This window comes from Choloepus didactylus, chromosome 11 (assembly GCF_015220235.1).
Source record: "Choloepus didactylus isolate mChoDid1 chromosome 11, mChoDid1.pri, whole genome shotgun sequence".
NCBI lineage: Eukaryota > Metazoa > Chordata > Mammalia > Pilosa > Megalonychidae > Choloepus > Choloepus didactylus.
The window spans coordinates 80,027,466-80,055,103 of NC_051317.1; the positions used below are offsets into that span (position 1 = coordinate 80,027,466).

Sequence of the window (27,638 nt, forward strand, 5' to 3'; positions counted from 1 at the left end):
TATTGCAATGGTTAGATTATATCTATACAATTATATTGGATTCCCTGTTTGTTCCCTGATTAAGTTCTGCTATTTTATCGTTTGCTCTTTATTTGTTTTACATATGTTTATGTTTGGCTCCTCTATTCCTTTTCTCCTTATTTTTCTTTAATTTTTATTTTTATCAAGATTGTTCACATACCATACAATCATCCAAAGTTCCAAAGTGTACAATCAATTGCCCATGGTACCCTCATACCACTATGCATCCATCACCACAATTAATTTTTGTTCAATTTTTAGAAACTTTCTATTACTCCAGACAAGAAATAAAGACAAAGAAGCAGAAAGAAAGAAAGAAAGAAAGAAAGAAAGAAAGAAAGAAAGAAAAAAGGAAACTCATATCCTCCCATATCCCTAACCACCGCCCCTCCATTGTTGACTCGTAGTATTGGTATAGTATATTTGTTACTGTTTATGAAAGAATGTTGAAATACTACTAACTGTAGTATATAGTTTGCAATAGGTATATATTTTTTCCCTATATGTCCCTCTATTATTAACTTCTAGTTGCATTGTCATACATTTGTTCTGGTTCATGGAAGAGATTTCTAATATTTGTACAGTTAATCATGGACACTGCCCACCATAGGATTCAGTTTTATACATTCCCATCTTTTGACCTCCACCTTTCCTTCTGGTGAAATATATGATTCTGAGCTCCCCCTTTCCACGTCATTCATGCACCATTCAGCACTGTTAGTTATTCTCACAATGTGCTACCATCACCTCTGTTCATTTCCAAACATTTAAGTTCATCCTAGTTGAACATTCTGCTCATACTAAGCAAACACTCTGCATTCTTTAGCCTCATTCTATATCTTGATACCTTATATTTCATGTCTATAAGTTTACATATTATAATTAGTTCCTATCAGTAAGACCCTGCAATATTTGTCCTTACGTGTCTGGCTTATTTCACTCAGTATATTGCCCTCAAGATTTCACCATCAACCTATTTTTTTTTAAGATGGTTTTGTTCCCATGCCATACATTCCATCCTAAGTAAACTATTGATGGTTCCCTGTATAGTCACATATTTATGTGTTCACCACCCTCACCACTATCTATATAAGGGTATCCACATTTCTTCCACAAAGCAGGAAGAAGAGTCAAAGAAGGTAGAGAGGCAAAAGAAAAAGAAAAAAGAAAGAGGAAGAAAGAAAACTTGACAGCAAGGAAGCAGCAAAAGGAAAGATAACCTTAAATCAAAGTAGAATAAAGAGTCAGACAACACCACCAATGTCAAGTGTCTCACACCCCTCCCCTATCCGCCCCCCCTTATCTGCATTTGCTTTGGTATATCACCTTTGTTACATTAAAGGGAGCATAATACAATGATTCTGTTAATTATAGTCTATAGTCTACGTTGATTGCATCCCTCCCCCAATTCCTCCCCATTTTTAACATCTTGGAAGGTTGACATTCGCTTGTTCTCCCTCATGAAAGAACATATTTGTACATTTTATCACAATTGTTGAACACTCTAGGTTTCACCAAGTTACACAGTCCCAGTCTTTATCTTTCCTCCTTTCTTCTGGTGTCCCACATGCTCCCAACCTTCCTCTCTCAACCATTTTCATAGTTATCTTTGTTCAATGTACTTACATTGCTGTGTTACCATCTCCCAAAATTGTGTTCCAAACCTCTCACTCCTGTCTTCTCCTATCACTCTGTAGTGCTCCCTTTAGAATTTCCTGTAGGGCAGGTGTCTTGTTCACAAAGTCTCTCATTGTCTGTTTGTCAGAAAATATTTTGAGCTCTCCCTCATATTTGAAGGACAGTTTTGCTGGATTTAGGATTCTTGGTTGGTGGTTTTTCTCTTTCAGTATCTTAAATATATCACACCACTTCCTTCTTGCCTCCATGGTTTCTGCTGAGAGATCCACACATAGTCTTATTAAGCTCCCTTTGTATGTAATGGATTGCTTTTCTCTTGCTGCTTTCAGGATTCTCTGTCTTTGACATTTGATAATCTGATTATTAAGTGTCTTGGCATAGGCCTATTCAGATCTATTCTGTTTGGAGTACGCTGTGCTTCTTGGATCTGTAATTTTATGTCTTTCATAAGAGATGGGAAATTTTCATTGATTATTTCCTCTATTATTGCTTCTGCCCCTTTTCCCTTCTCTTCTCCTTCTGGGACACCAATGATATGTACATTCTTGTATTTCATTTCATCCTTAAGTTTCTGGAGACGTTGCTTATATTTTTCCATTCTTTTCTCCATCTGCTCCTTTGTGTGTAGGCTTTCAAGTGTTTTGCTCTCCAGTTCCGAAGTGTTTTCTTCCGCCTCTTGAGATCTGCTGTTGTATGTTTCCATTGTGTCATTCATCTCTTGTGTGGTGCTTTTCATTTCCCTAGATTCTGCCAGTTGTGTTTTTGAACTTTTGATTACTGCCTTATGTGCACCCAGTGTTTTCTTTACCGCCTTTATCTCTTTTGCCATCTCTTCTCTAAACTTTTTGAATTGATTTAGCATTAGTTGTTTAAATTCCTGTATCTCAGTTGAAGTGTAAGTTTGTTCCTTTGGGCCATAACTTCGTTTTTCTTAATGTAGGTTGTAGTTTTCTGTTGTCTAGGCATCTGACCTCCTTGGCCACCCCAATGAGGTTTTCGCGGCAAGAACAGGCTCAGGTCCCAGAAGGAGGAAATATTCAGTATCCGGTTTCCCTGATGGTGTGTCTTAGAGGACTGACACACCCTGTGCTTTTCTGCCCAGCAGGTGGAGCCTGTCAGCCTGTCACTTGCATAAGAAGGTGTGGCCAGTGGCTGTTTTCCCCCAAGCTCTGGGGTCTGGTTCTGAATGTAAGGCTGGTAGTAGAGCTGCGCCCCTCCTCTTTCCTCTTGGGAAGCTATGCCCCTTAGAGAGAGGTCATTTGCATATAGATAAGATTCTTTGTTTCTCTGACTCTGCTATCACCACCCTTGTCTGGGTCCAGAGTGCTGCAATTTTAAAATGACTGAGGCTTTCTCTACTGCAGAGCACTGTGAGCTGAAAATGGCTGAGGCTTTCTCCACTGAGCCTCCCAGGTTGACAGAGAGAGAAAGGGACAGAGAGCCCCTGGATTCACCCATCGGCCAGAGATAGCACCTGATCCTTTGGGTTCCCCATCCTGAGACAAATATGTCCCCTGACTCTCCCCAGGTCAGTCGTCACCAAAAGCCTCTGTCTGCTTGTTGGGGATTCGCTGTCTGTATTGAGTGGTTAACATTAAAACCCCAGTGGGAGCTGGGCTGAGAGAGTGCTCCTCTCTAGCACCGTGAGGCTTCCGTGAGGGAGGGGCTCTCGGCTCTTAGCGCGGGTCCGCAGTTTTTACTTACATATTTAATGCTGAGATCTCAGGCATTCCTCCCAATTCTGGTTGGTGTATGATGAGTGGACAGTCACGTTTGTCTTCCCATAGTTATTCTAGGTTATTTACTAATTTTTCTGTCGTTTATGAATTGTTCCAGGGGGAGTAACTGGCTTCCACTCCTCTCTATGCTGCCATCTTAGCTCACGTCCCCTTGCATTTGGATCTCCTTATTTTGTTTTAATCAAGAACTTTTGGTATTCCATTTTAATTTTTCTACTAGCCTTTTAACTCTATGTCTAAGTATCAATTTTATTATCAATCTTACTATCCCTAAGCATCAACTTACTATCAGTCTACAGTTATCAAGGATATGCAACATTAGAATAAAGATAGAAAAGTTGATAAATGGATCAGATGAAGTTAAAAATAAAGACCCAAACATAAACAGTCAATTGATGTTCAACACAAGTGCTATGCAGTTCAATGGGTAAATGAATGCCTTTGAACTTTGACCCATACCTCTTATCATGCACAATAATTAACTAAAGATGGATCATAAACCTAAATGTAAAAGCTGAAAACTATAAAACTTCTAGAATAACATATAGGAAAATAGTTTTGTGAACTTGGGGTAAGCAAAGATTTCTTAGATAAGATACAAGAAGCTCTAAGCACAAAAGACAATACTGATGAGCTGAATTTCACCAAAACTAAAAAAATATAATTGAAAGGCACCATTAAGGAAGTGAATACGTCAGTATCACACAAGGCAAAAATATTCACAATACATATATCTGACAAAATATTTTCCTAGAATATACTTTTTAGAAACTCCTACAAGTCAACAATAAAAAGACAAACAACCCAGCTTTTTAATGGGAAAAAGACTTGAAGAGACATTTCACAAAGGAAGTATATTAATGGCTAATAAATGCATGAAAAAATGTTCAACATCTTAAGCCATCAGAGAAATGTACATTAAATCCACAGTGAGATACAACTACATGCCTACTAGAATGCCTAAAATTAAAAAGACAACAACAGTAAATATTGGCAATAATATGGAACAAGCATAATTCATACATTGTTGTGGGAGTGTAAAATGGTGCAACAACTTTGAGAAACTAGAATTTTCTTATGAAGTTAAACATACATCTTCCCTAGGACCCCAAAATTCCATTCCTAGGTATTTGCTAAAGAGAAATGAAAATACATGTCCACAAAGACTTGTTCAAGAATGTTCATAGAAGCTTTGTTTATAATAGCCAAAAACTAAAAACAATACAAATGTCCCTCAACAGAAAAATAGATTTTTTTAAATGGTGGTATAGTCATATGTTCTAGTTTGCTAATGCTGCCGGAATGCAAAACACCAGAAATGGATTGGCTTTTATAAAGGGGTTACACTGTTACAGACTTAAGGCCACAAAGTGTCCAAGGTAACATATCAGCAATCAGGTACCTTCACTGGAGGATGGCCCATGGTGTCCGGAAAACTTCTGTTAGCTGGTAAGGCACATGGCTGGTGTCTGCTCCAAAGTTTTGGTTTCAAAATTGCTTTCTCCCAGGACTTTCCTCTCTAGGCTGCAGTTCCTCAAAAATGTCACTCTTAGTTGCACTTGGGGTATTTGTCCTCTCTTAGCTTCTCCGGAGCAAGAGTCTGCTTTCAATGGCCATCTTCAAACTCTCTCATCTGCAGCTCCTGTGCTTTCTTCAAAGTGACCCTCTTGGCTGTAGCAAGCTCGCTCTTTCTGTCTGATCTTATATAGTGCTCCAGTAATTGAATTCAGACCCACCCAATGGGCGGGCCAATATCTCCATGGAAATTAGCCAATCAGAGTCATCATCACCCACAGTTGGGTGGGGCCCATCTCCATGGAAACATTCAAAGAATTTCAATCTAATTAACACTGATAGGCTTGCCCACACAAGATTACATCAAAGATAATGGCATTTGGGGGACATAATACATTCAAACTGGCACATCATACAAAGAAATTTTGCTAATCAATGAAGGCAGGAAAAACTACTGACTTATGCAACACCATGGATAAACCACGTGTCCCAGTTTGGATGTATTATGTCCCTCAAAACGCCATGTCCTTTCATGCAATCTTGTGGGGGCAGACGTATTAGTCTTGATTAGGTGGGAATCTTTGGATTTGGTTGTTTCCCTGGCGATGTGACCCACCCAACTGTGGGTAATACCTTTGATTTGATTATTTCCATGGAGGTGTGGCCCTGCCCATTCAACGTGAGTCTTGATTTAACCACTGGGGTACTTTAAAAGAGAGCCACACAGGCCCAGACGCTTGCTGATGCTGATGCTTAGACATGCTTGGAGTTGCAGACCCCTGATGTTAGCTGCAGCCAAGAGGGACATTTTGGAGATGGCCACTGAAAGCAGATGTCTGCTGACATTTTGGAGATGCTAGCCCAGTATTTGCTCCAGAGAAGCTAAGAGAAGACAAAATGTCCCAAGAGCAACATTTTGAAGAACGCACAGGAGCTGAGAGAGGAGCTGGAACACAACACGGGATCAGCAGACACCAGCCACGTGCCTTCCCATCTAACAGGTTTTCCAGACGTCGTTGGCCTTCCTTTGGTAAAGGTATACTCCTGTTGACGCCTTAATTAGGACATTTTCATGGCCTTCAGGCTGTAAATTTGTAACCAAATAACCCCCTTTTATGAAAGTCAATCCATTTCTGGTATTTTGCATAATGGCAGCATTAACAAACTGAAACACTTTGCATTTGTTTCTTACTATTGCTGTAACAAATTACCATAAACTTAGTGGCTTGAAACAACACAAATGTATTATTTTACAGGTCTGCAGGTTACAAGTCCAAAATGGTTCTCACTGGGCTAACATCAAGGGGTCGGCAAGGCTTCATTCCTTCCAGAGGCTCTCAGGGAGAATCCATTTCCTTACCTTTTCCAGTTTCTAGAGGTTGTGCACATCCTTGGTTTATGGCCCATTCCTCCATCTTCAAAGCCAGCAGCATAGTATCTTCAGGTCTCTGACTCTGAAATTCTGCCTCCATCTCCCACTTATAAGGATCCTTCTAATTACATTGGGCCCACCCAGATAATCCAGAATAATCTCCCTACTTTAAAGTCAGCTGATTAGTAACCTTAACATCATCTGCTATCTGAATTCCTCCTTACCGTGTAACATAACATATTCAGAGGTTCCAGAGGTTAGAACATGGACCTGTTTGGGGAGTATTCTGCTTACCACAAATCTCAGAAACATATGTGGCATGAAAGAATAGGACATAAGAGAATACATACGATAAGAATACATTTGTGTGAAGAACAAGCAAAACTAATATATGGTGATAGAAATCAGAATACTATGGGGGGTTGGGGATTGACTAGAAAATTAGCAGGAGGGATTGTTCTAGGGCATAACTACATTGTTTATCTTGACAGGGATGTGCGAAACGTGGACATAGTCAGCTGGCAAAACTCTTCAAACAATGCATTTAAGATTTAGGCATTTCTCTGTATATAAATTATACTTCCATTTTTTAAAAAGGAGTTTTTAATATTTACTGTTGAAATGATACTTAGAGAATTTGCTTTAAAATAATTCAGAAATGGAGAAATGGGTGTGGGGTATAGATAAAGAAATTCTAGCCATGAGTTAGTAACTAGTGAAGCTCAGTGATGGGCACACGGGGGTTCTTTATAATATTCTGTCTACTTTAAAATACGTTTAAATTTGTAATTTATAAAATAAAAATATGTTTAAAATATGTTATATCTGTATTAAAAAGGAGGAAAAGCAAAAACATTGTGAATTTTGTCCTCAGTACTGTTAAGTTGAAAACAGACTCTGAAAACCAGGGTGCAGAGTAAGTTTATTGAGCAAGGTAGCACACATGAGAACAGAACTAAAAAAAAAGTTACTGTGTAAAGAAAAGTGATGAGGAAACAGTTTATATACCTGCAAAGAATGGGTGTGGGGGAATGGTAAGTGGGGGACAAGCTATGTGAGTTGTCTGGGGCAGGGTGTCCTTGGGTACCATAAATATGCAAAAGCTGCCCAGGCAGAATGTTTTTGTAGGAAGGGGTCTATTTGGTGAAAATGAGCAGACTTGCTGGTGTCAACATGAGTTATTTATCACAGTTCCTCCTTTCCCATGGAGGCAGGGATCTTAATTAGCACTGCAAGGGATCTTTGGCATGTCAGCCTGCCTAGGTTGCTTTTTGTTTCTTCTTTGTAGTTTCTTGACTAAAATGGGAGTTTAAGAATTAGTAAAGCTATAATTCTGTACCAACTTCACAGTATAGACTCAAACATTTATTCACAGAAAAACAAATATTAATGTCAATGATCCAGATGATATTGTTCAGTGACACAAAACAGATTTACTTTTCATTCCTTTGATTTCCACATAACCTGAATCTGCCACTTTGGCTTTTCATACATGAAACATGAAATAAGAAATATTATAAATGTGAAATAAGAAGTCAGTTAGCCCAAAAGATAATAATGAAAAGAAATAATGCCCTCAAATAATGAGATAATTGAGTTTTAAAAAATGACATTCCAATGTTCAATACTGAACGATTGCCTCAGTGCTTCCCTATAATTCAATTGTTATTGAAATGCCTATTATTTGCTCAAAATACAGGAACAAAGTCACCCAGATGCAAAGGAACTAGAATAGACATTGTTTATTTAATTAATAATGTGCATTGTTTATTTAATCAATAATGTGCATCATTTATTCAATTAATTTGTTTCCTTTTAATGCATTCCCAAATAACTGTTTGGCCTTTTGTTTCATATGCAGCAAGATATTTGCTTGATGGGAACCTGAGATTAAGATTCAGTAGGGGCAGTGAGGGGAGGAGGGTAAAGAATGAAACACTGAGATTAAATCTTCATGTATAAAAGTGTATTTGTTGTTGCTTTTGAATAGTAGATGATTTGCTATTTTTTGACTTTTAGGGAAAGATTACTTTTTGCTATGTACAAAAAAAAGGCTTCTCCCACTCATTTCTATTTTCTGTTCTATGTACTTTAACCTCCAGCAATGACCTGGGTTCATGGAGAGGATGACAGCTATTTTTATGTAGTGACCTCTGGAAGAAAATGCCCCTACCTCTACCTCCTGCAAACATAGTAAGTGGTGAAAGCCGGTCAACAGTAACTTTTTTGGGTAATTATACTTCTTATATTAACATTTCACAAGTAGAAGATGCCTTAATTCAAGTCTTAGTTTTATAAATGTCCTTTAATTTACACTAGGTTATGAGGAGGAAATATAAAAGCACACAAAATGCTGGTTTTTGTTTTGCAGCAAGTATGCAAGGCTCCAATGTGATGAGCAAATACATTTATAATCCACATTGTATCTCATCTGACAAAAACACCACATTTTCTATTTCTAACTGATTATGTGTTTTAAAAGTTGTGTAATATATTATTTCCTATGCAATGAACTGAAATCTAGGATTTACAATAGGCTGATGAGATTCAGTTGCCTCAAGATAATATTCACAGAGCTCAATAGCAATTAAAGATAGGGTATTTTTTTTTAGTTTATCATTTTCTCAAAAAAGAAGACAGACAAATCTGAGAAAGTAAAGCAAAAAGGAATTTTTAAAAAGCTAAAGAAACTATGTAGTTAGTAATATCATGATGTCTCTGGCTCTTGTAAGTTTTTTGTTTTTTTTAAAGACAACTTTATACTGCAGGGATTCCCAACTTTAGTGTAAATAGGAATTGCTGTTTATTTTCCTCTGAAAGTCTTGAGACCACAGAGGAAGAACTGCATCACCCAGGCACCAACTCCTCCCCACTAGGCCTTAACCCAGTGGTCTCCCTTCTTTTTGTTTCGGGAAGGAGAGGGAGGGGCTGATTGCTCCTTAGTCATTGGCATCCCTTTGCTCTCCACCTTTTCTTGCCCACAGAGTGGCTGAACCTCTGCATGGAGTTTTACCTGTTTCTGTTTGACACCTGCAGCTTCTCCAAGATTCACGGCTCACTTCCCTGGTGGTCGCCACCTGAAACACCTCCACAACAGACCCCTTCCCTGAAGGGTACACATTCCCAAAGTTTTGATGTTATGAAGTTTTGGATCTTCTCCCCAGAATTCTGCCATTAAAATTACTACAAGTCTCCAAACCTCCAGTTACAAGTTTCTATTTTCCCAGGAAAGGGAATTCTGATTGGCATATCCTGCATTAAGATTCTCCTGAATCTGAAAATGAATGTAATAAAACGTATTAATAGTATAAAGGACAAAAAACACATATCATTTTAATAGACACCAAAAAAGATTTGACAAATCCAACACCTTTTCATGATAAACATGCTCAATATACTAGGAATAGAAGGGAACTTCCTCAATCTGATAAAGGGCATCTATGAAAATCCCAGAGCAAACATAATATTTAATGGTGAAAGATCAGGAATAAGATAAGGGTGTCCAATTTCCCCACTTCTATTCAATATTGTACTGGAGGTCTTAGTGAGAGCAATTTGCAAGAAAAAGAAATAGAAGATACCCAGATTGGAAAAGAAGAAATGAATATCTCTATTTGAAGATGACATGATCTTTTATAAAGAAAATTCCAAGGAATTAATTTTCAAAACTATTGGAATTAATAAATGAGTTCAACAAGGTTGTATAGTTCAACAAGGTTGTAGGACACAAGAGCAATATATAAATGTAATTTGAATTTCTAGAGCAACATATAAATATCATTGTGTTTCTATATATTAGCAATTAAAATGCAAAAATTAAGTAAACTTCCATTTACAATAGCATCAAAAATAATAAAACATAAAAATTTAACAAAAGACATGCAATGTTGCTGATGTTCTCACAAACATTGAGGACTGGCAGTTTGATATGCCGAGCCCTCTATCACTGAACTTGCCCTCATAAAGCAAAGGAGAGGCTAAACCTGCTTATAATTGTGCCTAAAAGTCTCCTGCTGAGTGCCTCTTTGTTGCTTTTTGGAATGCTCTTTCCCCAGATATCTATAAGGCTCATTCCCTCACTTTCCCCAGCTCTCTGCTCAAGTATCACTTTCCCTGACCAGAGTGCCCTTTCTAAAACAGTATCCCCTGCCCCTGATGTTCTCTATCCTTCTAACGCTTCTTCATTTTTCTTCATAGAACTTAAATATTTATTTTTGCAGTGCTTATTGCTGCCCAGGAGAAAGTAAGCTCCTCATATGAGGGCAGAGTGTTTATGTTTTATTCTTCCATTTTTGTTTCTTCAGTGTCTATATCATTGAGATTCTCAGTAACATTCAATAACTATCTGTTGAATTAGTGAATGACTAATCATTTTTAAACCATGACTGCTAAGTAATGTGAAGGTGGTGATTTGTGCCATTAGTTCACAAGAGAGTCTCCCTGTCATTGAAGCTTATGCCTTATGAAAATACCAACTGAGGAATTCCTTTCGACAAGCCAAGCCAAATGTTTTTCAAGACAGAATTAAGTGTTTTTTTCTTCCTGAACTGCGGTAACTTTATATTTGAGGTGATGAAATAAAAATTTCTGGACCATCCACTGTGTTTTTAAAAAGTCCATTTGTTAACTGAAATATGAGGAAATGTGGTCTTTTTTATTAAATTTTTCTTTCTAAATGGCTATTTAAATACAGATAACAGTACACAGGGCAAACTGGAGAAGCAGGTTCTGCCACCCTACCCAATTCACCTGTTACCTGATATCTCCATTCAGATGGCAGAAGCAGCAATGGTGTAATAGGCTTGGAAACATGCCCAAGCTGAGCTCCCAAATACAAGAAATATCCCCCATGTTGAGAACTGTGGAGGCTGGGAACAAATCACCAGTTGACATATGCCATTAACCTAATTTCAAAACAGGTTAGTAATAGGAATCCCAGACAAAAGGGAATAGAGGAAAAGCCAGATTTAAGATGCTATATAACATGTAAGTTTTCTTAGAAGACCACGCCAAGAAATGTAACACATGAATGTGTACCCAGTTTTACCCATAGAATTTGAATCAATAAAATTTTACTTTTAACAACATTTCCACTCAGTTTCTGGCAAAAAGTGTGAACACTCCCTCATGTGATATATGCCATTTTTTAAAAATAAAATTTGATTTTCAGAAGATTATTCTGTTTGCACAAATAAAACTGTATATATAATTGATATAAACATTTATCATAAATCTTACAAAATTATATGAATGATCATTACAAACAAATGTGTTCAGCACCTATTTTGTTGGTAGCCCATAGTCCTTGACAACCTGTATTCCTCTCTACTTTATTGCCCCAAGGCAACTGTTTAGGTTACTTCTGATTTTTCATCCTGGCAGTTGGAATAACAGTTTTCAATAGTAACAAAATTAGGTGTCCTTCCAGTCCTGAGGGAAGTTCTATGATGTACTGAAATATTCACCCAGAGACCTGACTCTTGAATCTCTAACTGACCATGGGAGTGACTGGAAGTTTCCACAGTGCTTATTATTGTGGAAAATTAACCTCTTCAAACCTTCCTTTTCTTATTTATAAAACTAGGGCATTGTATGATTATAAAACTAAAGAAGTGGTTTTTAAGTCCTTCCAGCTCTAAAGATACATAATTCAAAGCTCTCAAAATAAATACTTCAAAAATTGTGGATTTCTCTCTCTCCCTCCCTCCCTCTCTCTCTCCCTCCCTCCCTTCCTCCCTCTTTCTCTCTCTCTCCCTCTCTCTCTCTCTCTCTCTCTCTCTCTCTCTCTCTCTCTCTCTCTCTCTCTCTCTCGGAAAAGAGGAGGTACTATATAATATTTTGTACCAGAACTTCAAATATAGCAGTAGTATCACCATATTTTTGTTCCTGAAAAAATAAGTTCCAGGGTAGCATTTGCCCTGCAGGGGAAGTTCTTCTGAAAAGCCAGGTTCAGGAAACAATTCCAGCTACCCCCGCTCGGCCGCCAGGGACTTCAGCAGGGATACAGGGCAGTATTTCGGAAGACTGCATCCCAGGTCAGCTGGGGACCCAGCGGAATTTGTAACCCCCGTTGGCTGTCCGGATAGTGAAGGCGTTGCCCTGGGGGAAGGCGAGGGTGCGGATGGTGCTGTGGCTGCGAATAGGGGTGCTGAAGGAACCGTCCTCCTCCAGCTCACTGTGGCTCAGGTTTAGCGCGCTCCGGCTGTGGTCGGTGCGCAGCCCTCGGAACGAGCCGTGCAGGTTCCCAGGCGGATCGTCCGTGCTCGCGAGCTCCGGCTGCAGCCGCGGCCTCTTGGAATCGCGCATCTGCAGAGCTTCGTCACAGCGCTCAGAAATCTCCCTCAGGATGGCATCCACTTCGGTACAATTCTGTCCCGCAGAGCTGAATAGTTCCTCTAGGCTCCTTTTGGCCGTCGCCTTGAGCAGGAAGGGCTCAGCCTCTGCCCCGCAGTCCCGGGACTGCGAGATCATTAGCTTCTGCGAAAGATGGAGAGGAGGCGCAGTGGAGCGCGCGAGGAGGACAACCCCGGCAGGAAGCGCAAAGGAGACCTGAGCGCACAAAGCACCTCGCAGACCCTGCGCGACTCAGAGACTCCCTGCAGGTGGTCCAGAGAACTCCCGGCCGTCTTCCTCCTTCTCCCTTCCCTCCCCCTACCCCCACCGGGATCCCATTCTGAGAGTCGGGTTGGAGGTGCACAGAAATTGTTTCCGATGTCCCGCAGGTTCCCGCTTGCCGGCGCCCTACTTACATCCAGCACCGAGGCCAGGTGCCGGGTTCGGCTGGCGAGTTCCTTCAGCTGCACGTTCCGCTCCTTGAGCGAGGCGATCTCCTCCTGCTTCTGAGTCAGCGTCACGTGCAGCTGCAAGGAGTGGAGACCCATTTTCACAGTTAGGCGACTGCACTCGGTGGTCTCCTCTGCATATTGTGCATGAATTAAACCCAGATCCTAATGTCTCATCGGGAACTGGGGAGCCAAAGGCATTTGCATGGTGAGAATAATAATTTTCTTCATTTGACTTTTTTTTAATATGCATATATACAAGGCACTTCGGTAAAATCTATCTCAATTAATCCTCAGTGTAGAGTGGTGTGGAGACTACTGACCTGGGCAACAGGCAGATCTAGGTTCTAATCTGGCTTTGCCTCTTTGGATATGAAATTCAACCTTCCTATATATCTGTTTCCTTATCTGTAAAATGGGGCTGTTACCTACCTCAATAGTTGATTGTAAGTGTAAGAGGAGAAGGTAAATTAAGTACACAGAAAGCTCTCAAATATTGGCGGCCCTATTAAAAATCCGGTGGGATAGGATTATTCCCATTTAATGAAGTGGATCTGAGGTGGAGCCACTGAGCAATAGCAGCTACGTATATCGCTACCCCATCTACTGCTTTGACAGCCACAGGGGGTCATCCATGCCCTTGTATACCCTTGTACCCACTTCCGCCGTGAGTTCGGTCTATACCCTAGCCCCGGCCCCAGGTTTCCTGGCTGCCAGCTCATGTCCCTACTTGGTTATTCTCGACGAGCGCGTCCCCCAAAGCCTTCTGGTTCTGGTCGGCCACCTCCTTCCAGTATTGCTCCGGCGGAGTCACGTCTGGAAGGTGCAGCGGCGGTGACGACAGGGCACGCGGGTCCAGAGGCGGGGAAAGGCAGGACCCGAACGGGGATACGTCGCAGGGTGAGAATGGGAAGTCTCCGCCGGCCAGGGGAGGCGACATCAAGGAGGATGAGTCTAGGGGAATATGCAGGAGCTGGGTTTGCGATCTCCGACCGGTGCCAGCCAGAGAGGCAAAATACCACGCCGGGTGTAGGGTTTATGTGAAGGCTTTTCCTTAGTAAGCAGAGCGCCCCGCACACCGCAAACTACGATTTCCAGATCCTTCCTGATATTCTGTACATACACAACAAATGCTCAGTCTGTGCCTGTTGAGTCGACCTGAACTGAACTGAATCTCCAGGTGGCCAGGGCAAACCTACCTGCGCCTGGAAGAGTAACACTTGGCCTTTGCTCCTCTGCGCAGTGCCATCATTCAACCTCTCCCCCACCTATCACAGCTTGGGGCTCCCTCTCCTAGAATTCACACCCGCAAACCAAGAAAGTGTTATAGATTCAGCGAGTCCTCTTCTCCACCAGGAAGGGAGGGCCATAACTATGAAAAAGCCTGACTCTTTGAGGAGCTGCTAGCAAGTCATCGACAGCTGGCTGATTTATTACCATTCACGAACACGAAATCTGGTTTCGAGGTGAAGGACACCTCCGCTGATGCTTAACTGCAAGGACACTGCACTTGCCTGCAATGAGTTCATCCACCGTGTCTCTGAATTCCTGCAGATCGAAGTCCGTATCCGTTTGCAGAGAATGGTTCTGAAAGAAACCGGAGATGTAAACCAACTAAATGTCCAGCCCCGAACACTTGCTAGACAGCAGGAGTCCTCGTGGACTCGGTTAGCAGTCCGACAGCTATCCTTGTGGACTGTGCACACTCACATTAGCAGCCGAGCCGCGTACTTGCAAATCAAAAGCCCCATCTGGGACGCGGGACCCTGCAAGTTTGCACCTTCATGGTGAGGACCCGAACTCACGGAGCGGACACCCGGTCCGCGACGCTTCGGTCCGCGACGCTTCAGCCGCGGCACCCGCAGGGCACTGAGCCAGTGCGTGGCTCTGTGTCCCGCCACAGTCCTTCCACGCGCCGCGCAGTGGCTCCGCGCCCGCGCCGGGCTTCAAACAGCTCCGCAGGGGCTCACGCGCCGCTTCAATGGCTTGTCAACAGCCACCGGCTACTGACGTGTGGCCGGGCGCGTTCCTCTCCGCCTGCAGAACCTTAACCCGGCCTTACCCGTCTAAGAGCAGACGCCCAGTGCCAACCCATCAGTCTTTCGTCCCAAGACCCCAGAGGGTGTAACGTGCTTCAAGCAGCAATTTGAGGCCGCTTTTCCCGCCGACGCTGACGCTGACACACACACACACACACACACACACACACACACACACACACCCCGTCTCCCAACATAAAGAAAAGGAAGGGTAGGCTATGATTTGAGGCGTCCAGTTTGCATTTTCCATAGCAGTAGGCATGGCGCCTATTGCTCTTTTCAGTTTCTTAAAAAGGCAGAATTGACTTTTCCCATACAGCCTGATGTGCTTTCAACATCTTGAACTGGACACTTTCCTGAGTTCCTGTTATGTGCCAGGGTACATGAGGGGGAAAGAAATAATAAGGGGCCATCAGCACAGGAAACCTTTTATCCCCTTAATTTGTGCACATTTAACGTTGACAAGGCCCTTTTACATACAATCTCTGTTAATCCTCACCCCAATCGTGGGAAGCCAGCAGGGCTGGGAAGTGACTCCTCTTCATTGTTGGAGAATCTGAAGCTCAGGGAAGTTGAATTGCCCAAAGTCACCCAGCTAGGAAATGGTGAAATCGCAGCTCCTGCCCAAGAAGGTTGGTGCCTATTTCAATCCTCTTTCCTCTATACCTCACTGCTTCTAGTGCTTATCTCCATCTTAGGAAAGCCAGACTTCCAGTGAAGACAGTGCTAGAAAGAGGAAAGGAGTCTCCCAAAGGATGTGGTGTGAGGGATTCACCCAATGCTCCCATCAGAAATATCTATTCTACAGTTTCCAGTGACATTCCACTGTTACTGATTCATTACTTTCTGTTAATTATACTCATCTTCCACAGCCCTTCTGAGAAGAGGAGCTTATTCTGATCCTAACTTCAATGACTGATCAAGTTTATCAGCTTCCCTCAGAGATGAGATTCAAGCAGGGAGGCCCCTGGCACCAGTTGGGAACTGAGGCTATTAGGAGGAAGGGGCTTACAAAAGAAGGGCTGAAGGCCTCCAGACAAAATCCTGAAGCGTAAGTTCTGCCCTGGCTAAAGGGGTCAGAAATAAGACTCATTTTCTAAGGTCTCCCTCTCAGAAGAGATTTGGGAAAAGGCCTTACCACGAGGAACTGGGGCCCAGAAAACTCTTCCTCCTATGCTATCTCCCATTTGGGCACATTATGGACCTCAAACATTTCTGGAGCATTTCCCCTCTCCTTCTACCTTCCCAAGCAGGCAGGGGGCTGCGACATGTGATCAGGTTGTGCCCTGGCCAGAGGTGTCCCCAGGGGCTCTTTCCTTAGCAGCTTCCCCCTTGCACTAGCTGTGGCTTCCACAGGAAAAATCCTGGGTTTTTTTGGTCCATCTGCTGTAAACTCTGTCAGTTTAAAAGATGCTCAGGCATTGTCTTTCCTTATCTGAGCATCTAGATCTAAAGAGTAATAAAGTGGCCTCTGCAGAGCAACGCCCACTCCCACCTCAGGCCTTAACAATCTCTGCTTCCTACACTGAGGCCCTAAGAGGCCTTTGGCCCTGGGGAAACCTGGGAAGCTTTGCTCCACCACCACCCCAGCTTCAGGAAGTAGTCACATTTTCTGGAGAATTCTGTGCTGGGCCTGTCCCCATGGACCTCATGGCTCCAGGATCTGCTGCCAGGAAGCAGAAGCTGGCACTCTTTCTGTGGATCGCATCCAGTTAAGACCTCCCATCCCTCTGGGCACTTCATATCCCAGGCATGAGCCAGACTGTCAATCCTAGCAAGTAGTGGAAGTGGGATGGAAGTAAGAAGACAGGTTTGCGGGAAAGGGAAAAAATCGAATGCCTCTTTGCCCCATTAGATTAAGTTACCAGAGACTTTGGAGGAGGAAGAAAAGGGCTTTTAAAAAGTGCTCAGCTGCTGAATGGCTCTTGTGCAGAAGAAGAACGTTTTCTGTCAGATTTCAGCCAGAGTCCTTTGAATACCTTTCTACTTTCCTCAAGTGCAACTCTCTTCCTTTTTTTCCAGTCTTGTGTGAGAAGTTATCCACCGACTTCCGCTCCTCTCAGATGCCCACAGAATGAAAATGGTTGTGAGCAGCCGGGAAGGGGTGTTAGAAGAACAAACAGGACATGCATCAGGTGCTCAGCTAACAACTTTGCTCCCACCCACCCACCTGATCCCTCAGTGCATAACCTCTGCACTTTCTTGTCACAGCTCCAGGGAACAGTAGATGGTGGGGGACACGAAGGACCCGTCCAGCAGAGGAGCCTTCCAGGTGAGCCCCTCTGTCCCGAGTTGGTCAGAAGAGCTCGGGGAAAGTGGCTCTAGTTACATAGCAGGATGGAGGAGGAATTTTGGGTCCCCGAGCTCAGGTAGCCGCACGAGGCCTCCCCCCAGTAACCGGATGCGCCTGTGCTCCTTGCCGCCGGATAGTTGCGGAAACAAACCCACTGTTCCACAGTCAGGTTTGGTCTACCGGAGACCGCCAGGTTCCATGAGGAAAAAGAGGAGGTACCTGCGAGGCGGCGGGGTCACCACTAGGCGGCGCGTCGGACCCGAGTAGCGAGGAGCAGTCGGCCAGGTCCTGGAGGTCTATGGTGGTGAGGGCTGCACGGGGAAACCAGGAGACACGCGCCGGACGAACACTGAGCCTCCCCGCCAGTGCTAGCCTCTGAGACCCACGCCACAACGTCGGAGCGCGGGGGAGAGAAGCTAGTCCGAGCGGCGCGCGGCACCTACCCGGCGCGAGGAACCCGAGGGGGCGTGCAGGGAACATGGGGCTTACCTGGTAGCGCAGGGGGCTCCGGGTTCAGGGCGTCCTTGTATACAGACACCAGGCTACCGCCGCTGCAGCCAGGAAAGAACTTCTGCGGAGGAGCGAACTAGCCAGGCACAGAAACGGCGAACGAGGGTCAACCCTCCGGTTCCGCAGAGCGTAGACCCCACCCGGCCCTGGACCCCGGCCCCACCTTCCTCTCCAGCTTCCCCAGCTTGCCGAGGGTCCGGCTGGGCAGATCCAGCATCCTGTTGGGGCAGATGCTGTCGAAGGCCCGGCGTCCCGCCGCGCCGCTCCCGCGCGCCTGCATCCTGCTTCGGGGCCTGCTTCGACCTGGGAACCCCGCGCCTACATTCGGAGACGGCGGGTCGGGCTCGGACGGCGACTCAGCCTGCGCTCCGCTGGGCACCTGCAGGCTCAGAAGCCGGCCTGAGGTCGGCTTGGGCGCGTGGCTGGGGAGCAGCCAAGGGGCAGTAGAGGAGGTGCGGAGAGGAGGGGCAGAATCGCCGCGCAGGAGGAGCGGCTCGCGCCTGAGCGCCAGAGGTGGCGCCTTCAGCCTGGGACAATCTGCGCTCGGGCGGAGGCGTCAAACCCAACCTGGCAACGTAGCTCCCCCGGGAACCGCGAGCAGAGGGCCCGGGCCCCGGCGCGCGAGCGCCCTTTCGGCGAGCGTTGGCGCTGCCGCCTCCCGGCCGCGCCAAGTAGAAGGGAGGAAAGTAGAGGCGTCTGAGTCCCACGAGTCCCTAAATCTTACCGCCTTCTCCCTTTTCTTCAGCGGGGGATGGACAAGTTAATTTTTCTTACTTCCTCTTCTTCCCATCCTAGTCCCACCAAGGCACTAAATAAAGGAGGAATGGCACTCGCCAAAATCAGACTCTGGCATTTGCTCTGCCCTGCGGGATTTGCAGAATAGCCCCCAGATTACAAAACCCCCAAAACCCCCTTCCCCCAAGACTGAGGAGCAGTCCAGCTCTTGCCTTGCTAACTTCCACTTTTTGTCTCTTGGCCTGATGCCTGGAGCATAGCCCCCCATCCCCATCACTTTCCCGGGCAGCAGCGCTTGAACACAGCGTATAAGGGGGAGGGGGTGGTAATTAACAAAAAGTGACATCCAAAAACTCTCCTCTGGTTTCTGAAAACGTCCCAAATAACCTAAAGCCCCCATCTCCCACCCCACCCCCTTGTGGCCGTTTTTCTCGCTCTGAACAGTCAGCCTCGCTTGCTCTTGCCCAGTGTTGGCTGCCAGAGGCAGCAAGGGGCATCTCCAGATCCTTCGGGAAGGGGATTTCTCTCAGGACCACTCTCCCATCCATTTATATCCAGTTTGAACAATCACCTGAAATTATCTTTGGGTAATTACTCTCTTACTAGGCACCTTGTTTGTGCCTTATTTATACTTAGTAGCAGTAGTGACAGGTACTCTTTTAAAGTGTCATGATTCTCTTTTATTTGCACCCATTATCTGGATTACGAAACAAGATACTCCTAACAGTAATGGAGGGTAACCCAATGGGAGAACTGGATAGATCCTCTGAACCATTTTACAGATGGAGGAAGTGAGTTGAGGTTGAGTCGGTGAACTCTAGTTTGTGTGCTCTCAGATGGTGACGAGTTTTAGGGTCAGACTGCTGAGGATTGGAACCTGGCTCAAAGCATGACTGCATCCCTGAGACCTAGTTCTCCAGGGAAAACAGTTTAGCACTGGTCTCATAGAGTTGCTGTGAAGATGAACATTTATGTAAATTGATGGGTATTTGGTATGGATAAATTAATGTTTCTTTTAAAGCCTCCTTTTCAGCTGCACCTCCAGCCTTCCACAACCTGTTCCTGGCTCTGTTTCCTGCTTCATCTGGCTCTTGAATAGCCTAGCCACGAACCAGTCCACCTTTGCCCATCCTTACCCACTTCCCAATCTGTGAAATGAGTAGGGGAGCTCTTGGCTGAGTTTTGGGGAGATCTCTACACATGGAGACAACCACAGAGTCTTCAAAACAGCATCATTTTCCAAATATTTATCAATGAGTTCCAAAGGGGTAGAAAAACATGGGCATTGTACATATAAATATACTACTGATTATATGTGGCAACAGGAACTAGAATAGTGGATATCAACATGATTATATGATCCCTAGTCTGGATGATCCTGGAACCAAATCACTGTTATCAGTCTTGGCCAAGTGATAGAGTAAAAATGCTAGTGAAGACAACTCCTTCCAAACTCACTCTTGCAGAAGGACAAGTTCCCTCCCCTTCACAGCCAGGCTGAGGGTTCCAGATATTAGGGGACTTGAGACAAGCTTAATATAATCACCCTTCACCTCATCATCAGAGAACAATTTTCCTCCAAACAGCTTGGGGATCCCCACTTCCTGCTCCTTGAGTGAGGGAGATGGAGGAAGTTCCTGAAGGGCTTAGCATACCAATATATCAGGAGAGGAGGGGTCTGAGGAGGACAGAGTAAGGCACCCCTGGCTATGGAGAGCACTTGAAGGATGCATGCAGAGAGAAGTGCAGGAAGGTTCTCCAAATTTGCTTTGAGTTTATTTGCTTTTTGTTTGTTATTGTAGCACATTTATATTTATTCTAAATGTAATGGGACATCACTGTTTTTTTCCCTCCCGACTGTTTATAAGATTTTTTTCAATCCATAGGGATAAACTGAAAAAATAAACACCACAACAGTACAATGAGCAGCCATATGTCCACTCCCAGTTGTTAACATTTCCCTGTATTTGTTTTAACTTGATTTGCTCTGAGTTTTTTCTCCCTCATCGTTGTGCAAGCTGTATTAGCTATCATCCTTTGAAGGCTTGCTACCTGTGCCAGGACCTGTGCTGGGCCATTTGTATGGAGCATCTCATTAGATCCATAACTCAGCTCTATAAATAGGTGCTATCATTATTCCCATTTTACAGATACTTAAGCACTTGCTTAAAGTTATCCAGCATAGGAACCCCAAGCAAATTGTCTACAAAACCCACTTGTCAAAATCATTTACTTTATACTCCCTCACAACAATCTCACTTAAGCTTCACAACAGCCCTAGTATCAATTGCAGGGTTTGGGGAGGTTAAGAAACTTACTGGAAGTGACAGAGCTGAGATTCAGGGGCTACAGACTACAGAGTCACAACAGTCAGGATGAGGCTGATATGACACCCATGGAGCCATGAACTCCAGCAAGCCTTTGGCTCATTCTTGATTCGGTTTCCCCACCTTTAAAGTGAACCCTGTAAGGTGACTGGGGGCAAGGACTGTGCTGGTTTTCCAAATTTGTTCTCTGTAGTTCCTATTGAATGGAGGCACCTACCTCGGGAATATTTCTTACTGAGAATTTCTAGAAATCTTTAAGGGGGAGAGGTTTGGAGGAGTGGTTAAGGGTGGGGCTCTGGACTCAGACTGCCTGCATTCAAATCCTGCCTCCTCTACAGTGCCCCAGCGTCCTCCTCTGAAAAAACAGAATAATATTCTGCCTCATAGAATTGTTCAGAGAACTAAAATAAACACTAAACAGAGTCTGACTGTACCTGGCATATTGTAACAATAAATGATAGTCATTATTACTACTATGCCACCATTACTCTGGATTCACATGTAGGAGTGTAAGGCAAGCATGAACCGTTCAACCATGTGACTACAAGGTAATTTGGCTCGATTTGTAATGGCCACAACCACCTGCATAGGCTTCATTTCCAACATCCGTTAGTTATACGAAAAAATTTTCTGTATCGGGATCTCTCTCTTGCTTCTCCCAGTAGTGTACTTGTGCTGGCACAAAGTTTCCCAGCCCCACCTCGGCCGCAGGGCGGTTGCAACCCTGGTGTCCCCCTGGACAGCAAGGACAGCTGTGGGTTCTTCCCAGCCTCACAGCTCACCATGCCCTTTGGACCCCTGGGAGGCACAGTCCTCAGCCTCCAGACAGGAGGTTCCCGGAAACTAAGGCCTACAAATGACTCTAACTCCCCTCATCACCAGAACAGCAGCATCAGGGTCGTCTGCTGGACCTGGCGTGTTCAGGCACAGGAATGCCAACTAGAGTGGACCTGGGGAAAGGGACAATCGATCGTTGCTGACCATTCCTTCTTTGGCCGATTTCACCTTCGCTCCCCGTGAGCAGAAGAGCGCAATGGCGGCATACCGACAAACTACGATGGACAGTCATTTTATTGGGGGGGAGGGAGGATTCGGTTCCCTCGCACGTTCTCAACAAAATAAATAAGAGACGAAACGCTGCTATTGTACACTATTTACACCGTGAAGGATGACTGTTGACCCGGGCGGGGGGGGGCGGGGTGTCTCCTTTCTGTGGGCCAATACTGCTCTTCTCCCCAGTAACGCGAGAGGTCCAGCACCCGGGCTGGAGAAAAAAAGGAGATCGAGGGTCTGCTTTATTTCAAGCTCGGGGTCAGGCTGCACTTCTCCCGGATCTGAAGGGGCAGCATGTGAGTCAGGGAGGTCCCGTTTATGGTCACCAGCAGCTGCAGCTTGCCCAGGCAGTCCTGCAGCGCCTCCTCGGGATGCTCGCCCAGGCGCAGGTCCACGGGTCGCGGGAGTTGCAGCATGCGGTCGGCCAGCGCCAGGCAGCAGATGGCCAGCAGGGAGGGGGCGTAGCTGGTGAAGGCGTAGTCCGCCAGACTCAGCTCCGCCACACAGCGTGCCAGGGCCTGCGCTTCCAGGGCTTCGGAGACCTCGACCTGCCCAGCTTCCACGCGCGCGTGGGTGAAATGCTCCAGGAAGAAGCTGATGGTAGGCGCACCCAGGCTGAAGTGCAGCTTGTGCAGCACGATGCACTCCAGGTTGCAGAGCTGCTGCCGTGAGAAGGCGCCACAGCATAAGGCCAGGAGCTGTTTCACCCGCGGTGGATGCACCTCCACCTGCATCACAGGGCGCCCTCAGTTCCCGCCGCGTGGCTTTCAAAGCCCGAGGCCCACCCTCTGTGTCAAACTCGGGAGAACACCAGGACTCTCTATACTCCTTTCAAAGGGTTGTCCCGGGATCCGCCTCTCCACTACTTCCATCTTAGATTACCTGGGGTGTACTTACAGCGCAATCTAACTACTGTCCCGCTAAAAAAGATTTCGGAAAAATTGACGACTAGGATAGCTGAGTCACAGAGTGGTTTGGGACGGACAAGAGACTCTCTTTGTGGATGTACGAAAGGATTGTTGGGGTGGGTGTGGGTGTGAAGAATTGAGAAGTTAAAGCTGTGAAATGCAAACATTTGCAAACATCTATAGATCTAGCATGGCTTCAGGGAATCCGGCACTGAATCGCGCGCTTTGGAGTCAGAGAGTGGCTGGGAATTTGGCTGTCCCCCAACCCCCTCCCGATACCTCGTGGAAGTACCTGTTTGCAAGCGATAAGCAGAGACGTGACCCCGAGCAGCTGGAAGCAGTCTGCAGCGACTGGCGTTGTGGTGAGGAAGCGGTCTAGGGTGTTGACCGTTAGGCACAGGGACTCGAAGGAGAGGCCGAACTGGCGGTGCACGGGGATCAGCCAGCTGAGCAGCTTACACCGGGCTTCCGCTGTCACCTGCCGAGAGGGAGGAGGGAGGCGGGCCAGCTGAGCCTAGGGTAGAGGGGCTGCTGTGGAAGGAAGAGAAGGGCCGCGAAGACCCAGGGATCTTTTCCCGAAGGTGGCAGGAAGAAGAGGAAAAAGCTAAATGCATTGAACACCAGGAAACACGTGGGCAGCCTTGCCGCCAAAAAGCGCTGGCGCGGCTACGAGCCCCGACACCTTGATTTGTGCCTGGAGCTGTGCCGAGCGCGTCCTACGCATTACCTTAGCAATTCAATGGGGGTCCATTTTGTAGATGAGGAAACAGGTGGTTTCTTCGGTGGCTCAGGGTGATTAAATAACTTGCCCGAAGTCGGTAGGAGTTCGGGCTGGAACCTAGAAACCGTCTTAACTCCTCTGTACTCTACCGTGTCCTCAACTAAGCAATTTGGAGATTTCGGGCAGGTCACTTAAGCCGTCTAGAGGCCACTTTTCTCCATCTGTAAAATGAGGCCGCTGGCCCGGCTCTTCCAGGCCCCTTCCCACTCGGACCTGGGGCAGGAACTGGGCCGGAGGGAAATGGGCGAACTGGGGCACGGCAGTTTAGGTAGGCGCCGCAGAGAGCAGACAGAGCAGGAAAAGAGAGAGCCTGGGAGAGGAAGAAGAGCAGCGGCGGGGAGCGGGCTCGACCAGCGCCTCACTTGTGGCTGCTGCGCCAGAGGCTCCCGAGGATGGAAGTGGCTCTCCCGAGCCTTGCGAAAGGCATAGCAGCTCTGGCCGTAGTCGCGGAAGGTCTGTAGATCTAGCTGCGCCAATGGCTGAGCAGGGCCGGGCAAGGGGCTGCTGCCCCGCGCCGCGGACGCCGCGGGGCTGTCGGCGCGGTCCGAGCCAGAGCTCGGGGACTCGAACAGGTCGCAAATGCCGGAGTCTCCCGGGAGCGGGAGCGGGTTCAGGGGCTGCAGCGGCTGCTTCCTACCGAGGCGCGGGCGCCTGATCTTCTTCATCGGTGCGCGGAGGTTCTGGTCGTTGTCCGGTCTTCCCGCCCAAGCGGCAGGGCTCGCGGGGCTGATGGAGCAGGGGGTCACCATGATGCAGTAGGTGGTCGCTCTATTACCCCCAAAGTCCCAGCTGCTGCGGGCACAATGCGCACGGCTTGCGCCTGGCGCGGCCCTAAGTACCGAACCTGCCTTGTCCTGTGCCACACCCCCAGCCTCTCACTGGCTGAACCCACAGAGGCACGAGGGTCGCGCTTTCCCGGCTACGGAACCGCTCGCCGCCCAGCTGGGGCAGCGTGTCTCCGCCGCCGCGGGCGAAGGAGGGGAGGAGCTGTAGCGGACGCCGCGCAGCCGCCTTTCTCCGCGGATTCCGCGCGCGCCCGTGTTACCCGGGCAACCCCAGCTGGGGTAGCCGCGGGAGTAGGCGGGAATAGGGAAGCCGAGGACTGCAGCGCGGCCAGGTGAGCGCCAGGCCCTGCTGAGGGCCTCGGCCGGGCCCGGGAAAAAGAGTCTCTCAGGGGGCATCTTCTAGCTCCAGGCCAGATGACCTTGACAAATACGAACACCCTCCATGCCGGTTCTAATGTAGGTCGGTTATTTTGTAAAGATCCGCTTCTGAGCTCTGAATGAAGTCTCCGGCTTGAATTCTGGTCAGCAGGTTTTCTTCAGTAACCCATACGGGATATAAGCAATAATCTTAGCCAATTGAGTTGTGATTTTTGAGTCGGTATTCGAGTAGTCAGCATCCCTCCTTCCTGTGGTCTCGGGAATCAGGCTCCTCTGTATCGCTGTATTTATCTAGGAGCTAGTCCAGCCAGCCGGGCATTCGCGCTTAAACAACAGAAAATCTACCAACATATCCCCCCAAAACAAGTTTGCTGTCATGTAATACTTTTCCGGCCCTTTGCACCCTAAATGAATAAGCTGAGGCTGCAGCGGTTTACGAGCAAAATATTGTTAAGAGGATTGCATTTCTAGTTTTATTAAATTGCGCACTGCCTGTTTTGTTTTAGGTCATTAGTTTCTGAGCCTCTGCCCCTGGCGGCCCAGACAGTCTAGTTATTCCCTGCTTCCGGTTTCCTTTCCTCTCCTTCAGGGCAAAGAAGCTCACAAAAGTAGGGCAAGAATGGGAAACCGCCAGGCTGGAGAGGCTGGTCTGGGCCGAGCAGTTTCCGCCAGGCAACCCCTGGTTTAGTTCACAATCTTCTGTTCTGGTAGAAGCTCAAGTCCTTCTCTGGGCTGAGGGAATCTTCCTGAGGGGCCCTGACTCTTTAGGAAGACTCCAGCTCTGGCTGAGAACTGGAGAAGGGGCGCTGGGAGCCCGGGTAGCATCTAATCAAATTTAGGCATATCCCAGTGGCAGAAAGCCCAGGTATCCTCAGCCTGGTGAAGTTTCCAGAGGTGCTGCAAGAGTCTAGATAATATACCAAAAGCAGGTTCAGCCATTGCCACCTCATTCCAGAAGACAGTTGACAGATGTATAAATAAAGTGCAAATTTCTGTCTGGAGAAATTTAGTGGGAGTGAGGTGGAGTCTCTAGAAATGCAGGTAAAAGAAAAGGAATTGGTTTCAGATTCTGGTCACTGCAGCTCCTACTTTTCCTGCAATTCTAAGCATGCTCTTTGGTCTCCTGACCTAAATAGTGTCCTCTGTAACATGGTGGATTAGCTAAGAATCACTTGGGAAGGTTTTTCAAGATGCAGGTGCCAGGCCTTCCTGCATCCTCTCAGGCTATTGATAGGGAAACTTTATGAGAAGAGCAATTGTGGGGAGGGGTTGGACATGAGACTTTTTCCTAGGAGATGAGTGAGGAGGAAGAACTCAGAGGTTCTGATTCTTCATATTGGCCCAGATGGCCTCGTGGTACAGTGGAAAGAGCAGGAAGTCAACTCCTGGGGGTCGGATTGTTGCTCCTATTTATTGGTTGTATTGGGCACACTGCTTACCTTCCTTCTGAGTCTCTGTCTCCTCATCTGTTCAGTGTGTATAATACCTGCCTTGAGGATCAAGTGAAATAAATATGAAAACTCAAGAGTACTTTTTGAATAGGAAATTGTTACCTTATAGCCATTTTTGGGGAGTCAACAATATTATCACAATGGAGATATTCTGCAAAACGGTACCATCATTTTATACACCCGTGGTCATAAAGCTAGTTGAACTGTGTTGTTAAGTTCAACTCCCAACAGCTGGTGCCTGTGCCAGGTGCTGGGTCTAAAACAACGAGTAAGACAACATGGGCCCTTCCCTCACAGGGATGACATTCTAGTGGGGGATACAAGAATCACTTGTCACACCTATTTAAATTATTAAAATGTGCTAAGTGTTATGATAGAGAATCTCCTGAGTATAGGGTTGCCAGATAAAATATAGAACACTCAGTTAAATGGGAGTTTCAGCTAAGCAACCAATGAATTTTTTAAAATTATTATTTTTTAATTAGAGAAGTTGTAGGTTTAATAAAAGCCATGTAAAAAATTACAACATTCTCATATACTCCCCTATTATTGACACTGAGACTTTGCATTAGTGTGGTACCTTTGTCTACAATTGATGAAAGAATATTAAAATATTACTGTTAACTATTGTCCATAGTTTACATTAAGTGTACTTTTTGCCATATTCCATCCTATGGTGTAATAGTGTCATACATTTGTTATAATTCATAAAAGAACATTCTTATATTTGTACTATTAACCACAGCTCATCATCCACAACAGGGTTCACTGTGTGTCCCATGTTTTATCTTCTAACTTTATTTCTAGTAACATACATGACCTAAAACTTCCCCCTTTAAACCGCATTCACAAACATAATTCAACACTGTTAGTTATGCTCACAATAATATGCTACCATCACTACTATTTATTTCCAAACATTCACAATCAACGTAAATAATATTTTCTGCACAGATTAAGCATCAGCTCTCCATTCTCTACTCCCATTGTATCCCCTGGTAACCTGTATTCTAGATTCTAATTCTATAAGCTTGCTTATTATAATTAGTTCATACCAGTGAGATCATACAATATTTGTCCTTTTGTGTCTGGCTTATTTCATTCAACATAATGTTCAAGGTTCATCCATGTTGTTGCTTGTATCAGGACTTGATTCTTTCTTACAACTGAATAATATTCCATTATATGTGTATACCACATTTTGTTTATCCATTCATTGGTGGTTGGACATTTGGGTTGCTCCCATCTTTTGGCAATTGTGAGTAATGCCCCTAGGAACATTGCTGTGCAAATGTCCCTGCTTTCTGTTCT

The 27,638-nt window shown here is 45.7% G+C and overlaps 2 protein-coding genes across 2 annotated transcripts; both read right to left on the minus strand.

Moving 5' to 3' along the window:
- Positions 1–12,233: 12,233 nt before the first annotated feature.
- MCIDAS (multiciliate differentiation and DNA synthesis associated cell cycle protein) lies at positions 12,234–18,334 on the minus strand. The gene is made up of 7 exons (XM_037799281.1): positions 18,073–18,334; positions 17,889–17,985; positions 17,619–17,710; positions 14,582–14,654; positions 13,798–14,021; positions 13,035–13,145; positions 12,234–12,762 (listed from the first exon to the last, which is right to left on the minus strand). Exons 1-7 carry the CDS (start codon positions 18,187–18,189, stop codon positions 12,322–12,324), a joined length of 1,155 nt encoding a protein of 384 aa, XP_037655209.1. The 5' UTR covers positions 18,190–18,334; the 3' UTR covers positions 12,234–12,321.
- Positions 18,335–22,157: 3,823 nt separating this feature from the next.
- CCNO (cyclin O) lies at positions 22,158–24,496 on the minus strand. Its single transcript, XM_037799418.1, has 3 exons — positions 24,076–24,496; positions 23,225–23,410; positions 22,158–22,752 (listed from the first exon to the last, which is right to left on the minus strand). Exons 1-3 carry the CDS (start codon positions 24,460–24,462, stop codon positions 22,267–22,269), a joined length of 1,059 nt encoding a protein of 352 aa, XP_037655346.1. The 5' UTR covers positions 24,463–24,496; the 3' UTR covers positions 22,158–22,266.
- Between the last annotated feature and the right edge of the window lie 3,142 nt (positions 24,497–27,638).

Excerpts from the sequence above, each read along its gene's own strand:
- CCNO (XM_037799418.1), bottom strand. The coding sequence starts at position 24,462 with ATGGTGACCCCCTGCTCCATCAGCCCCGCGAGCCCTGCCGCTTGGGCG. Across the intron at positions 23,411-24,075 it reads CTCTGGCGCAGCAGCCACAA|GTGACAGCGGAAGCCCGGTG; the intron begins GTGAGGCGCTGG and ends CCCTCTCGGCAG. Across the intron at positions 22,753-23,224 it reads TGCTTATCGCTTGCAAACAG|GTGGAGGTGCATCCACCGCG; the intron begins GTACTTCCACGA and ends CCTGTGATGCAG.
- MCIDAS (XM_037799281.1), bottom strand. The coding sequence starts at position 18,189 with ATGCAGGCGCGCGGGAGCGGCGCGGCGGGACGCCGGGCCTTCGACAGC. Across the intron at positions 14,655-17,618 it reads GTGACCCCGCCGCCTCGCAG|AACCATTCTCTGCAAACGGA; the intron begins GTACCTCCTCTT and ends GGTTTCTTTCAG. Across the intron at positions 13,146-13,797 it reads CGCTCGTCGAGAATAACCAA|CTGCACGTGACGCTGACTCA; the intron begins GTAGGGACATGA and ends CACTCCTTGCAG.